The sequence below is a fragment of the Strix uralensis genome, chromosome 2, assembly GCF_047716275.1.
Source record: "Strix uralensis isolate ZFMK-TIS-50842 chromosome 2, bStrUra1, whole genome shotgun sequence".
In the NCBI taxonomy this organism is placed as follows: domain Eukaryota; kingdom Metazoa; phylum Chordata; class Aves; order Strigiformes; family Strigidae; genus Strix; species Strix uralensis.
The window spans coordinates 124,122,193-124,136,077 of record NC_133973.1 but is presented as its reverse complement, the minus strand read 5'-3'; the positions used below and the strand labels follow the sequence as shown (position 1 = coordinate 124,136,077).

General features: G+C 38.5%; 1 protein-coding gene across 1 annotated transcript in view; it reads left to right on the top strand.

Moving 5' to 3' along the window:
• The window catches only part of ARHGAP42 (Rho GTPase activating protein 42), a 175,678-nt gene that overhangs the window by 84,921 nt on the left and 76,872 nt on the right, over positions 1-13,885 (top strand). Inside the window, exon 4 of the mRNA XM_074860209.1 lies at positions 8,173-8,244. Within this exon, the coding sequence (XP_074716310.1) occupies positions 8,173-8,244 (72 nt within the window). The remainder of the gene's footprint in view (positions 1-8,172; positions 8,245-13,885) is intronic.

The window sequence follows — 13,885 nt, the reverse complement described above, 5'->3', positions numbered from 1 at the left end:
CTCTGTGATACAGAAAATTAAAAAATAATGTTCTCTTGAAAAAACTTAGAGAAAAATAATTTATTCAGCCACACATAACTACTTCCAGCCGTGATTAGCATGTGATTTATAAGCATCCCCTTGTGGCAATGCATTAAGACTTGATACAGCACTAGGTTTTTACTAAGAAGCTGAATATTGCATTACACATTGTACATGAAAATGTCCAACCTATGTTATTACTACTCCAGCTGCTTTAACATCATCTGAATTTCAACTCTGCTTGAAATAACTTGCATTGGTAGTGATATTTTTAGAAAAGTAACACAAACTTGGATATTGTTTGATGTCATCTTTTTTGTAAATGTGAGAGGGATTAAGATAAACTTCAAATATATTAAATTTTTTGTTTTCGAAGTATGTGATTTGTCTGTGTAGAGTTTTTCATCCAAGCTGTGAAAATATTTGTCCTGCTAAGGTCAAGTAGTTACAGGCACTGAAATTCACATTATTAACTTTATGTAATATTTACACTTTTTCACTTTTAAAATAGAAACTGAGGACTTAAGTACATGACTAATGTTTTATCATGACATGTTTATATTCTTTGTAGCATGTAAACCTGATACATAACTAAGTTACATAAATGCTTGGTTGTCTGTATTTAGTCTCTGCTGATCTATTTGAAGTTGTATTGATTAGGAGCTGTTGATACAGGCAACAGACTGAAAGAATTGTTTTTTCTGACAGATCAGATTTTAGGACTTGTTAGGAATTGGGGGAAGGTTTTCAAATTAAATTATTTCCTTTTGCCTAGCAAAGAAATATGTTTCTACATTATAAATGCATTACTTATGAATGTATTAGCGATGAGATTTGTTGCCTTCTTTCAATGAATTTAATTGGTATTTTCTAGAAGTCTTATACAACATGAAGCAAATTAATGTTTGTGAGCATTCAGAATTCATGAGTCATTCAGTACATTGGGAGAATGAGATTTATTTCCCATACGCAAGTGTGATAATTCTGTGTTGCAGTGAAAAGTACTTGTAGCAGATTTGGAGCAAAACATGTCTTTGCCAGATACAATATATAAAACAAAAGTTTTTCATAGTTAAAGCATTTTATTATAATTCAGATATGTTTGATTTAATTCCTAATTCTGTCACTGCAAAAGTGCAAAATCATGGAGTGAATCTTCCTGGAAACTATGCTAGGGCACATGGAAAATAAGGAGGTGATTGATGACAGCAACATGGCTTCACTAAGGGCAAATCATGCCTGATAGATTTGGTGGCCTTCTACAGTGGGTTTACAGCATTGGTGGAGAAGGGATGAGCAACAGACATCATCTACCTGGACTTGTACAAAGCATCTGTCACTGTCCCACATGACATCCTTGTGTCTAAATTGGAGAGACATGGATTTGACAGATGGACAGCACCTCCCTTAATGAGGACAGGCTGAGAGAGTTGGGGTTGTTCAGCTTGGAGAAGAGAAGGCTCCAGGGAGACCTTACAGCGGCCTTCCAGTACTTAAAGGGGGCTACAGGAAAGATGGGGAGGGACTCTTTATGAGGGAGTGTAGTGACAGGACAAGGGGTAATGGTTTTAAACTGAAAGAGGGTAGATTTAGATTAGATGTAAGGAAGAAATTCTTTCCTGTGAGGGTGGTGAGACACTGGAACAGGTTGCCCAGAGAAGCTGTGGCTGCCCCCTCCCTGGCAGTGTTCAAGGCCAGGTTGGACGGGGCTTTGAGCAACCTGGTCTAGTGGAAGGTGTCCCTGCCCATGGCAGGGGGTTGGAACTAGATGATCTTTAAGGTCCCCTCCAACCCAAAGCATTCTATGATTCTATGATATTGTTGCTGTCTTTTTCTGGCAATTGGGAATCCTCTTAACTTAATTCTCTCTGTGACCTACCTAGTCCTTAGCCCTTAAAATAAAAATATAAAGCTCAAAAGGTGTTAACTGTTCTGACTACTGCAATTCAACATTGTAGATTGCCAGGTTAAGCTCAAAGCTGGTAAAGTGTTTCAGGACTTAAAATTTCTGTGTCTATATTGTTAGTATTTAATAATGAATAAGCAGCTGCATCAATGTTTTAGTTAAATTTCTGTTTATATCCACTGGTCCTACCTAAGTAAAAGCTGAAGAATGATGCATGTACATTCTGTATATCATACCTTATTCCAAATTGAGGGCTTCTTAGAAAACTCATTCAAAAAATTAACAATAACTTAAATTTAAGAAAATCTAGAAAGGGAAATATTCAGATATGTTTACAAAAATTTTATTTTTCCCTTTCCAACATAGTGTAATAATGGTGTTTCTCTTAAGGCTATGTTAGTTAATGTTGAATTTTTTTCTTTATTCTACTGATGATTGAAACTTTTAGTAAAAAAGAAAAGTTTAAAAAATTGCTAGTCAAAAATGTCTCCAAGTATAGATGTGGAGTTTCTCTGTGATGTGTGAAAACTACAGTTTAATCTCATTATTGGTGCATTAATACATTTTCACATAACTTCTGGAAGAAAGGAGGGTAGGTTGGAAAGGTGGAAGATCATGAATCAGAAAAGACAACTTAAGGTGCTTCACCATGTTGGCTTGAAGACTGTCAGAGCATATTGAAATGTTGCAGTTAAGAAAACAGAGAAGGGCCTCATAAGTTGTCAAAGCTGGCTTAGAAAAAGTATTTGCAATTTTTAAGTGTTTATTTTTGAAGTATTTTTTACAAATTCGGTGTGATTTTGGTGGTCTTTATTTTAATGGCATTTTTATCAGTATTGCTACATAGAGTTATATATACACTAAAGATTAAAAGTTGATTAAGTTTTTTAGAAAAATTTGTTTCATTTTTACTAGATCTAATATAGCTCTCTAAATTGTCAAAGTAATATTTAGTATGTCTGCCTAATGCTTGTCTATCATCTTAATTTAAAAAAGACTAATGAACTGACAGTAAGTTAAAACTGTGTGATTCCTGGTTTTTTGGTTGGGTTCCCCCCCCCCCCCCCCTTCTTTTTTTTGAGGAAAAACGGTGCTTTTGCCAATCAAGAAAAATGATCACATTATTTGATTGTCTGACACATAGGAGCTGGAACTGTGTAGCATTCAGTAACTATTGGCTCAAGAAAGAACTTCTCTAAAGCTGTGACTAATCTGAATAAGCTTTTAAGGATAAGATCTGTATTTTAAACACAACACGGATTTCTGAAGTTGCTATTTACAGAAATTGTTACAGTCTTTTTGACATTGTTTGCCTTTTCCAAGTGTCTGTGATTTCATCCTAGCAGAGTAACTGAGTAGAAGAGGGATTATCTCTTGGCAGGAAGAAAGTTACTTTATTAGGACCACACAGTGAAAATTTCAGATTATCTAAAGCAATCAAATTTCTATGGAAATGGTTGTGGGAAGATTAGATTCCTACTTGGGGGTGGGGGGGGCTGTATGCCAATTTATAACCATTAACAAGGAAACTGTAATGTAAAGTTGCACTGTAATTGCAGTGACAGGAATTGGCAATGAAAGGAAATTAATAAATGCATAATAAGGCAAAAATTCTTTCTGTATAATTTTCTGTTTCCAAAAGCTAGGCACAACCTGGCAGAAATCAATGGAAGTCTTTTGACAGTGGAGCATTCCGTGTCTTGCAATACTGGCTGTTGAAATGCATCTGCCGGGATTCTCTCTGGTACTTTGCTGGTGTGTTCTCCTTCCCCAAAGCCAAAGCCAATTACTTGCCCAGATCCTGATTTTGCTGGGAGGTGAATTGCTACATCAGGGCTTTCATCAGTAGAAGCTTTCAGCCCAGGGATGAGCTTGCAGAATGTTCTGTTGATGTGGCTCAGCAGATTTGTTCAGAGGCACAGACCCTGTCTGGATGAAGCGTGTGACATCTTTTAATTAGCCCTGCAATGCCCACTGTCCATTCCTAGTTATATAACCATGGGAGTGAATAACATTGTGCTTCAGCCCTGCAAAGCCAGTTAATTCCCACATGACTCCTCTCAGTGCTATATGTTTCCTGTGAATATGTTCTTCCACAGTGTCTGAAGCAGGATTCTGTTGTTCCAAAATATTTAATTTGTTTTGCAGCAGCATTGAGTGAGACAGGCAGTAGTTGTGTTTCAGTCACGTTAAGTCTGTCGAAAGGGCAATATGTGAAGTGAGGTCTCCTGGTGTGGCACGGAGGCTGCCTAAACATGATAGCATTGAGTGAAGGGAAGAGCCATATTCAGCTCCACATGGAGTTAGTTTGACTGGCAGTGACTAACAACAGGACTAGCAGTGATTGCTGGTATCAGTAGTAACTACTTCAATAATACGAATGTCTCTTAATTGAACTGTGGATATTTAATATATTGTTGCTGTATATAGCAATAAATCTTAAATGCAGAGAAAAAACTTTTGTATGTGAAAAAGAAGGAAAAGATGCATCCACACTTCTGTACCAGTGACTCCAGGAAGCCTTTGTGATTTCTGTATGTGCTAAAAGCCATGTATGTGCTCTGTAAGCTATCAAAACTTCCAACTGCTGCTTCCGGGTGTATGCACTGCAATTCTGCCTGATTGTGGGCAAGTCATCCAACAGTTTTGCACCCCTGTTAATTTTGATCTGCCTTACTTAGAGACCCTTTGGATAGTGATTATGTTTTGTTAAGTGCCTTGTAGAAAGTGCTGAGTCTCAGATTGCTAGATGTTGCCTGGTAGTAAGGCAGAGCAAGAGGACTCCCTTGGCTTAACTGCAAACTTTTGAGTCTGCCCAAAACCAAAAGAGAAGCATAACAGAGACGGAAAAGAGAACTATAAGGGCATTGCCAGGGTGTGCAGAGATACAGTTAGAAAAGCAAAAGCTCAGCTGGAATTTAAATTGGCCAGAGATGTCAAAAACTACAAGAAAGGGTTCTTCAGGTATGTAAACAACAATCAGAAACAGAAGGAAAATATTGGCCCCACTGTTAAACAGGAGAGGTGAATTAGTCACCAACAAAACTGAAAAGTCAGAGGTTCTCAACACTTTCTTCATCTCTGTCTTTACCAGCACTAGTGGGCCCCAGGCCCTGGGAACAAAACTCCAGGTCAATGCAGACAGACCCATTGTCAGTGAAAGAAGAGTTGGTATGTGAACTATTACAGGAGCTTGACCCCTACAAATCGATGGCCCCTGATGTTATCCACCCAAGGGTGTTTGGAGAGCAGGCTGATGTTGTTGTGAGGCTGCTCTCCATAATCTTTGAGAAGTTGTGGTGATTGGGGGATGTCTCAGAAGACTGGAAGAATGCCACCCCATCTACAAGAAGGGCTTAAAGGAGGATCCAGGAAATTACAGGCCCATCAGTCTGACTTCAGTCCCTGGGAAAGTTACGAAACAAATCCTCCTGGGGGATAAGACAAGTCAAATGAAGCATGTGGTGGGAAAAGCCAGCATGGATTCACCAAGGTCAAATTATGCTTGACAAACCTGATCACCTTCTGTGACAAAAGTAACATGCTCAGTTGATGTGGGTTGAGCAGTGGACATTGTCTACCTGGATTTCTTCAAGGGTTTTGATACAGTTCCCCACAGCCTCCTCCTAAAGAAACTGATGTGTTATGGTCTAGACAAGTGGTCTGTGTGTTGGGGGGGAACTGGCTGACAGACACACCCAGAGGGTGGTGGTAAATAGCTCTTTTTAAAACTGGCAACCTGTCACAAGTGGGATCCTCCAACAATCAATATTGGGCCGAATGCCATTTAATATTTTCATAAGTGATCTGGATGATGGGACCTTGTTGAAATTTGCTGACAGTACCAAACTGAGCGGGGAAATGGACAATTCAGAAGGGAGAGTCACCCTGCAGGAAGACCTGGATAGGCTGGAAGAGTGGGCTAACAAGAACCTCATGAAGTTCAACAATGACAAGTGTAAGGTCTTGCACCTGGGAAGACGTAATCCAAGAGTGCAGCACAGGCTGGGATCTACCTAGCTGGGGAGCAGCTCTGTGGAAAGGGACCTGGGCATCCTGGTGGACGACCAGCTCAATACGAGTAAACAGTGTGCTTCAGCGGCAAAGAAAGCCAACAGGATGCTGGGCTGCATCAACAAGGGCATCACCAGCAGAGAGAAAGAATCATTATCCCACTCTGCTCAGTGCTTGTCAGGTCACACCTGCAATACTGTGTTCAGTTTTGGTCCCCACTATACAAAAAGATTCAGGGAGGTTGGAGAGGGTCCAGAGGAGGGCCACGAAGATGATCAAGGGACTGGGAAGCCTGTCATATGAGGAAAGGCTGAGAGAATTGGATTTGTTCAGCCTGGAGAAGAGGCGGCTTAGGGGAGACCTTATCACCATGTTGCAGTATTTAAAGGGCAGCTACAAAGAAGATGGAGACTCCATGTTTACAAGAAGTCCCGTGGAAAAGACAAGGGGTAATGGGTACAAGTTACTCCTGAGGAGATTCCAATAGGACACGAGGAAAATTTTTCACAATGAGAACAATCCATGATTGGAATAATCTTCCCAGGGAAGTGGTGGATTCCCCAACTTTGGACACTTTTAAGATTCAGGGTACAGGGCCATCTTGTGTAGACGGTGCTTTTGCCAAGAAAGGTTGGATCAGATGATCCTTGAGGTCCCTTCCAACCTGGTATTCTATGGTTCTATGATATTTTGGGAAAATGTCCACTTGGAGAATAATGTAGCTTTGTAGTGTGTTCCAGTCGAACTGATGTAAGAATGCTTAATGCAGTGAAAGCACAGTGAATGCAGTGAGAACACTCCTCCTCATCCTCTGTGCCTGATTATTATTTTTAAATCTAGCACATTTTGATCACTTCATCATTGAGCATGCCAAGTGTTGTCTTTGCTGTCTTGGACTTTGTTACGTTAGGATGTCAAAGGGAGTCTCAACTTTTGCTGAAACTTTGCCCTACTGAGAGATGTGGTGATTCTGTGGTCTTTTGAATTGTAATGTTAGGTTTGGGAGGAAGGAAAATGTGTTTGTGTTTCAATGGATTTATTCTATATGTTTATTATTGCATCCTTTTGGGAAGTTTTCATGCTCAGCCGACAATGTAACTTACCATTTATTGTTATGGGAGAGTCACAAGAGCTGTATTCATTCACGTTTGGCTTAGGTACATGTTAGCTTTGCCCAGACCTCCAAACCTGCCAAAGCCCAAATGTGGAATGTGATGAGTATGGTAAAGACTGGACTGGTGAGGAGAAAAAAAGCCATTCATGCAGAAAACCTAAGATTTTGCCTGTAGCTAGTATAATAGAATATTATAATGTGTTTTATTATGCTTTATTTCTGATGTGTTGGCAGTTTTTAGTTTCTTCTCATTTTTCTGCAGTAAAGTCGATTTAGTTGGTTACTTCTTCATGTCCCTAAAAGGCACTTGGTGAAATCACACTACCTTTTTTTGGTGAGTGGCCCAGTGGCATGACTGGCATTTGTATTCTGCTGCATGTGTGTTTCTAGCCCGAATGACAAGGGTGGTCGCTGCTGGGAATGGTCTTCAGAGAGGGGTTCCCAGGACTGCATTTACACTAAATAAACAGAGGTAATGAGGGGAAAACTGTGATTCATTAGGAACCCTGGTTTAGGTTAAAGTGATAAAAATAGCTGCAGGACATCTTAAATTAGTTTAAAAATTAGAAAAGTGAAGGACTCCAATCTAGAGAATTTTGCAAATTGTCCACGTTTCTTTTTAGAGTTCTCTGCCTTACTCTCCTCTGTTCAGTGTAACTAGGTATATAATCCAAAGAGATAGCTGAAAAGATTCAGCTGTCAAAGATGCAGAGTCTGTAAACACAGGCTTTTTTAGGCAGTGCTGTCAGTACCACTATGTTTGTCTTCTCTGTTCTGCCAAAACATGTTCCTGGATATTTCTATTCTGGTTTTAGGCAAGATGCAAGAAATGGAGGTAAAATACCAGAAAACTCTTCTATATATTGCAGATAAACTTACTACATTATTCATTACAATTGCTTTAGTTATTCATGAAAATATTCCATAATAGACTAGTGAACATGTGTGTTGTATGTTTTATGTAAAGAAGACATAATTATTGACTCCTACCCGTATGCTCTTACCAGGATGTTATGGACATGAATTTTTCAGTCTTGCACATTGGCAGAGTTACTAGGAGTCCACTTCCTGCAAATACTCTGTATTAAAAAGATACCCTTTATGTTTAACTTTGCAGATCCAGAATGCTAATGACGTGCTAATAGCACCGCTGGAGAAGTTTCGTAAAGAGCAAATAGGAGCAGCAAAAGTAAGTGGCTGTGGAAACAGTTCTTTTTCATTTCATGTTTATTTATCAGTGTATTTTGAAGGCTGGACTGAAAACAGGCATTTTTTTTGATTCAAACATACTTGATGCCATCCTCATTAATGTGTTAGTAAATTATACTGGATTCTTTGCTTCAGAGGAGGAGGTGATTTAGAAATGGAGTTTAAAGACTGATTATATGCACAGGGTACAGCTCTTGCTACTGTTGCACATTCTTACTGTCTGGGGTTGTGTTCATCTTCTGATGTCTGCATTTATGTTGCGTTGCATCCTGGGTTAACCCAGAACTGCACAGAGGTTTCAGACAGATGCTGTGGGTGCAGTGGCCCTCCATGTGACTGTTGTATAAAGACCGAAAGAAGTCACTGAGCTTTAGGCATGCTCTCTATCTCTGCTTTCTCTCTCCACTTTACATGGCTGATGCAGTGCAGTGATTCATATTCATTTTGCCAGAGTATTCATATCGCCCAGAGATTTTTCCATGGTGGACATGCTCCAGTTAAAGTGATTTAAGCCAGTTCTTTGGTGTTAAGTGTTGCATCTGTGTTAGAGAAACAGTGCTGGTTATCTATACCAGGGTTCAGTAATGAGCCCAGGAAATAAGATGTGTTGGGGAAAAAGATGTTGGAATGAACTGTTAGTCTAGAAGAGCTATTTTCAGTCTGATCCTGGAGTCTTGAGTGGTTATCAGTGACTGCTTTGATCACAATCTGAGAGATGCACATAGGCTGCAGTAGTCAATTAGAGGTATGGTTAGTAACAGTTCCTTCTGTCTACATAAATATGCTAGTTCTGAAGCATTTTGATTCTTGTATCAGGGCTCATAAAATTTTCTGGGAAATTTTCCATTTGTAAGGTTAAACGGGTAAGAAAAAAATATCTGTTTGAAGTTGTAGCTGAGGTTGCACTTGTGCTGTACTCAAACAACCTCAGAAGAAGAACAGAGCTATTGGAAAGAGAGACTGAAGGTTTGTACTTTTTGTACTGCTGTTGCACATGTGTAGCAAACAGATGAGACTGCTTCCGCACAGGAACTGAGTAAATGTTTGAGAAGAATTTTTGCTGTGAACTTGAGGTCAGGTTTCTCTGAAATGGATGTTCTTTACCCTCGTACTTGATATGTTTTTGTGTACAACTGCATTCTTCACTTGTCCCACCCCATGCTGCTGTGAGATGCAGGGCTGAGAGTTTATTTACTATGCTGCAGAAATCAGAATTTAATTCAAACACAAAATTATCTTTAGGTTTTAGTTGCGTTGTTCAATTCTTTGTGTTACTGTTTAATTTCGTATTCATATAGTTTAAGGGGTATCATTCTTCTCTGCAGAGAACCCTGTTTGAAAGCCTAACTTGCTGTACTGTTATTGGCTGACCTGGTACATCTGAGAGATGATCCACAGGCAGTTCACAGGGCTCTCTGTCGAATTTTATAAGACACGCATGTCCCCTTTAAATATATCACTCAGTAAATGTCAACACATATTTAATGATCTAATTGCAGATAACTCCTTTGTTTTTTGAATCAGCAAGTATTTAACATTAAAGGCAGAGCACTACAGGACAGGTTGAGTCTGTTTGGCATATCACAATGACTGGTTTCTTTTCCATATCTCTTCATGACAAAATATGGGCATTTGCCCATCTTCTATAATTTGTGGAAACAATGATTGTTTTGACTTGTCTGTGGTGACACAACAGTGTACTGAATGAGTTCAGGAGAGAGCCTGACTCAGCTAACTCTTACTCCAGTGTCTAATGCATTTTATTATGCAGCACTATGTGTGTTTTGGGCAGTCCAGGATACTGGACACATTGATACCAGATAGAGAGTTCTCCCAGCTCATTGTTTTATAAAATGTCAAATAAACTTGTCTTTTCTTGCACTTGCACTGCTCATGGAGTTCAACTGTCAAGCTCAAAAATAAGAGATTCAGACCACCTGCACTTTCTTGCACTTTTTTTGCACTGCTCATGGAGTTCAACTGTCAAGCTCAAAAATAAGAGATTCAGACCACCTGCATAACCCAGATTGCGACACAAACATTTGCCTCTGAATAGATTTTTATCAGTGGAAGCAATTACAGTTGGCCTTTAACTAGATGGAATTAACACAAAGAAGTGAGAGATTAATTATATTTAATACTGTTTTCCTAGTAATTACAAAATAGCAGTGTATGATGAGACCAGTACGAAATTTGGGCTTTCTGAAACTCATTGTTAGTAAAGTAAAGCACATGGTCAGATCACTTACCTCCACTTCTGTTCACTGGGCTTAACCCTTGAGTGTTTATGAACTCTTGTAAATATGGGATGAGTTGAACTTGCTAGTTAGTTATCTGCAGTTAATGAAGGTTTGCACAGAGGTTTGGCTCTTTGAACTCTTCTGGGGTGATCTGAACTGATAACCAAACAAAAAACATAGATGCTTTCTTGTTGCTTGGATTTCAGCAGCAAGTTTCACAGGACACTGAGAATGTCACTTCTTATTTAAGGTCTTCTCTAAATACATCAGCTGTATGGACCATGTATCAACCATTACTTTTTGCTCTGAAATACCAGGTTTGAGCTGTTTTTTCCCTTAGTATTAACTTAAAAGAGCGTGTAGATTCGTATTCATATCAAACCCAAACTCGCTCCTGGTTCTCTGTCATCCCTCTCCCCCCTCAGAAACAACCCAAAACATTTGTGGGAATGTGTTCCTCTCTGAAGAGAGGCTGAGATGGTGCAGACTCCACAGGAGAGCTGACAGTTATGTCATATTATATATTTCTAGAGCTGTGAATTTACAGTTAATTTATGTCAACATCTTATAGACTGACATTTTAAGAGATTAGATATAGAAGCATGAGTTTAATTGTATATGCCTTTTGCACTGGCAATTTCAGCAGTAGCTAAAGGTGCAAGCAGCTGGTCTTTGTGATCAGCCTTACATTGTGAGAGTGTATTTTATAAGCAGTGGCGAGTGTTGGATTCTCTCTCTTCTGATTGGACTTTGTGTTTATTAATTTTAGTACCCATTAAGCTGTGTTTCCAAATTTTTTTGAGGAAAAAGAATTATTAGATAGTTGTGGTAATAAGAAATTATACTAGGTATTACTGTCAGATTTTGGTGAGGGGAAGATTATGAGAGTGCGTGCTTAAAAGTGCTTGTGGGACTTTTTTCTTTCTTTTCTAAAACAGCCAATAAAATTCAGCTGGAGATAAAAACAAAGAATCCCCCCCCACTGCCCCGCCACACACGCACAGAAAAAAAAAAAAAGAGAGAAAATGTTATAAATTAATGACAGTTTTCTACTATGACAATCACCATTTTGTTTTAATAATAAATAACTTTGGAAGATTTTGACTTTCATGATGAACTATGTAGGACTATCCTGTTGTGTTTAATATAGAGAATGAGAATATTTTATTCTTTCTTCAAAACTATATCAAGCTTAGGCAAAAAATATAATCACAGAAATCAAAGAGAATATGGAGGATAAAATACATCCTGTTGATGTTACAAAGCTATATTTCAAATACAAGGACAGCATAAACCCAGAGCGTGAAGTTCAAGTGTTTTTGGAACGTCACAAGAATAACATTAAAGACCAATTCTTCACATGCACTTCAAAAACCTGGACGTACCCAACAAATTTGAGAAACGTTCCCCATAAAATATTAGTGGTTGTAATCAAACCAGCAATACACAAATCTACATCACTCGCTCTTTTCAATTTATACTATTCACCCTTCTGTTTTTATTGTGCATATTTCAGTTCTTCCTTTTCTGTACACACTCAGTTTAAATAAAGCTGAGTTCTCTCCAGAGACTACACAAACCCAGCTTTGCATTGGATAGCCTGTTGATTTACTCCATCTGAGTTTAAAAAAAAGACCTCTGCAATTATTGTAGAAACGCGAGCAAAAGCCGGGTGAGGTAACTGGGAAAGGATTTCAGGCACGAAGCATTTTGCCTTATTTGGTAAATGTGGTTTGCAAGTCCCCAGCTGGTAACTTTGGTGAGATCATTGTGTGATGTGTTATGTACAATAAGGCCAAACTTTAATGTTTCTTTTTATCCATTGAGTACAGTATTTAGCAATGTTTGTTCCAATGTTCATTGACCTTTAGTACAACTTAAATCAGATCAAAGACAACAGAAGCAATTTTAACTTAAAAGAAGTTTTGTTTCCTCCTTACAATTCCATCTGTTCATTTCATAAAATGATTTATTTTGGCCAGAAGGATTATTTTTATTATTATTTACTTTCATTCATTCATTCAAAGCTGTGAATTCCTTTCTACTTGGGAAACAAATCCATGTTCACTGCTGGGATTAATTTTCCTGCATCTATGGTCACATCTATACTCACATGATGTAGGCATGCAGGAGCTGGCACACTCTCTTTGTGTTTTATTTGGATTGTCTGGAAGTTGAAGAGCAAAAAACAAACAAAAAAACCCCTGTTTTTTAAAGTCTGTCAGAAAGCTGTCAAAGCAGAGTTTGATAGATATCTAAAATCAGTTAGAAATGCCAGAATGCCCATTTTGTCAACCGGTTTCCTTGGTATCTAATCAAATTATAGCACTTGTCCTTTAACTGAGAAAAATTAGACCTTGCTCTAGTAGGTACAGTGGAAGGTGTTTCAGTATAAGCACCATCTGTTACTCAAGGCTTGGTACTTGTGTCCACTAGTTTTGGGACATTTTAATGTCAGTCTGAACCATAGGAGGGGAGGGGGCCAGAGGAAGGAAGCAGAAATAGATGCCAGGCCAGGATAACTGATGGCCAAATGTTTTGAGTTAAAATGCAATACACTTTCCCAAAAATGGTTACTAACAGAGTTACCTGATATCTTTTGTGATAAGATAACTTACTCTGTAGGCAATGAAATGCAGTGGATCAAACCTATTTCTATTTCAGCAAGGTCTTTAAAGCACTCTTCATGAGACATTATAATTTAGTTTAGATGGGGGTTAGTATAAGAAACCTGATCCATCTAACGAACTGGCTAATGGAGAAAGGGCAATGAGTTTTGTTTATGGGAGAGATTGTCTGGTTTGAGAGAAGTTACTAATCAGAAGATCCCAAAGGGCCATTTGAGATTGGTCTGTTGTTTTATTTTCGTTAATGATGAGGTAAAAAAAAATCTGGTGGTGCTGACACAGCTTGGGGTTGCCATAGGTTGGAGGTATTGCCAAGATAGAGGAGGAGGACTGGAGGATTGGGAAGAAAGTGTAAGATGAAATGACTGAGCATGAGGAATTGAGGCTACTCAATAGTCATAACACAGTTGCAAACCAAATAATCTGCTGTACCAATAAAAAGGTCAAGTGGCAATCTCTAGATATTGTAGGCTTTTAGGGATCTATTGCTGGTAGACAGAGAAGTACAAATTTTCTTTAGGTTTTCTTTTACTTATATAAATCCTCGAGTTTTGGAGTAAACTTGTGAACTTTGAAACAGAGTTGTAAATTGCCTTTATAAATACATTTAATTCCAAGGGTTGGTCCTTGATCATTTTTATCGGAGAAATAATTCAGAATATGTTGTGTAATCCGATACTTTATTTAAACTAGTATTGACACATGCAAGAACTGAGAAATTACGAGGTTAAGCTTAAAAAAAATGGTTTTATAA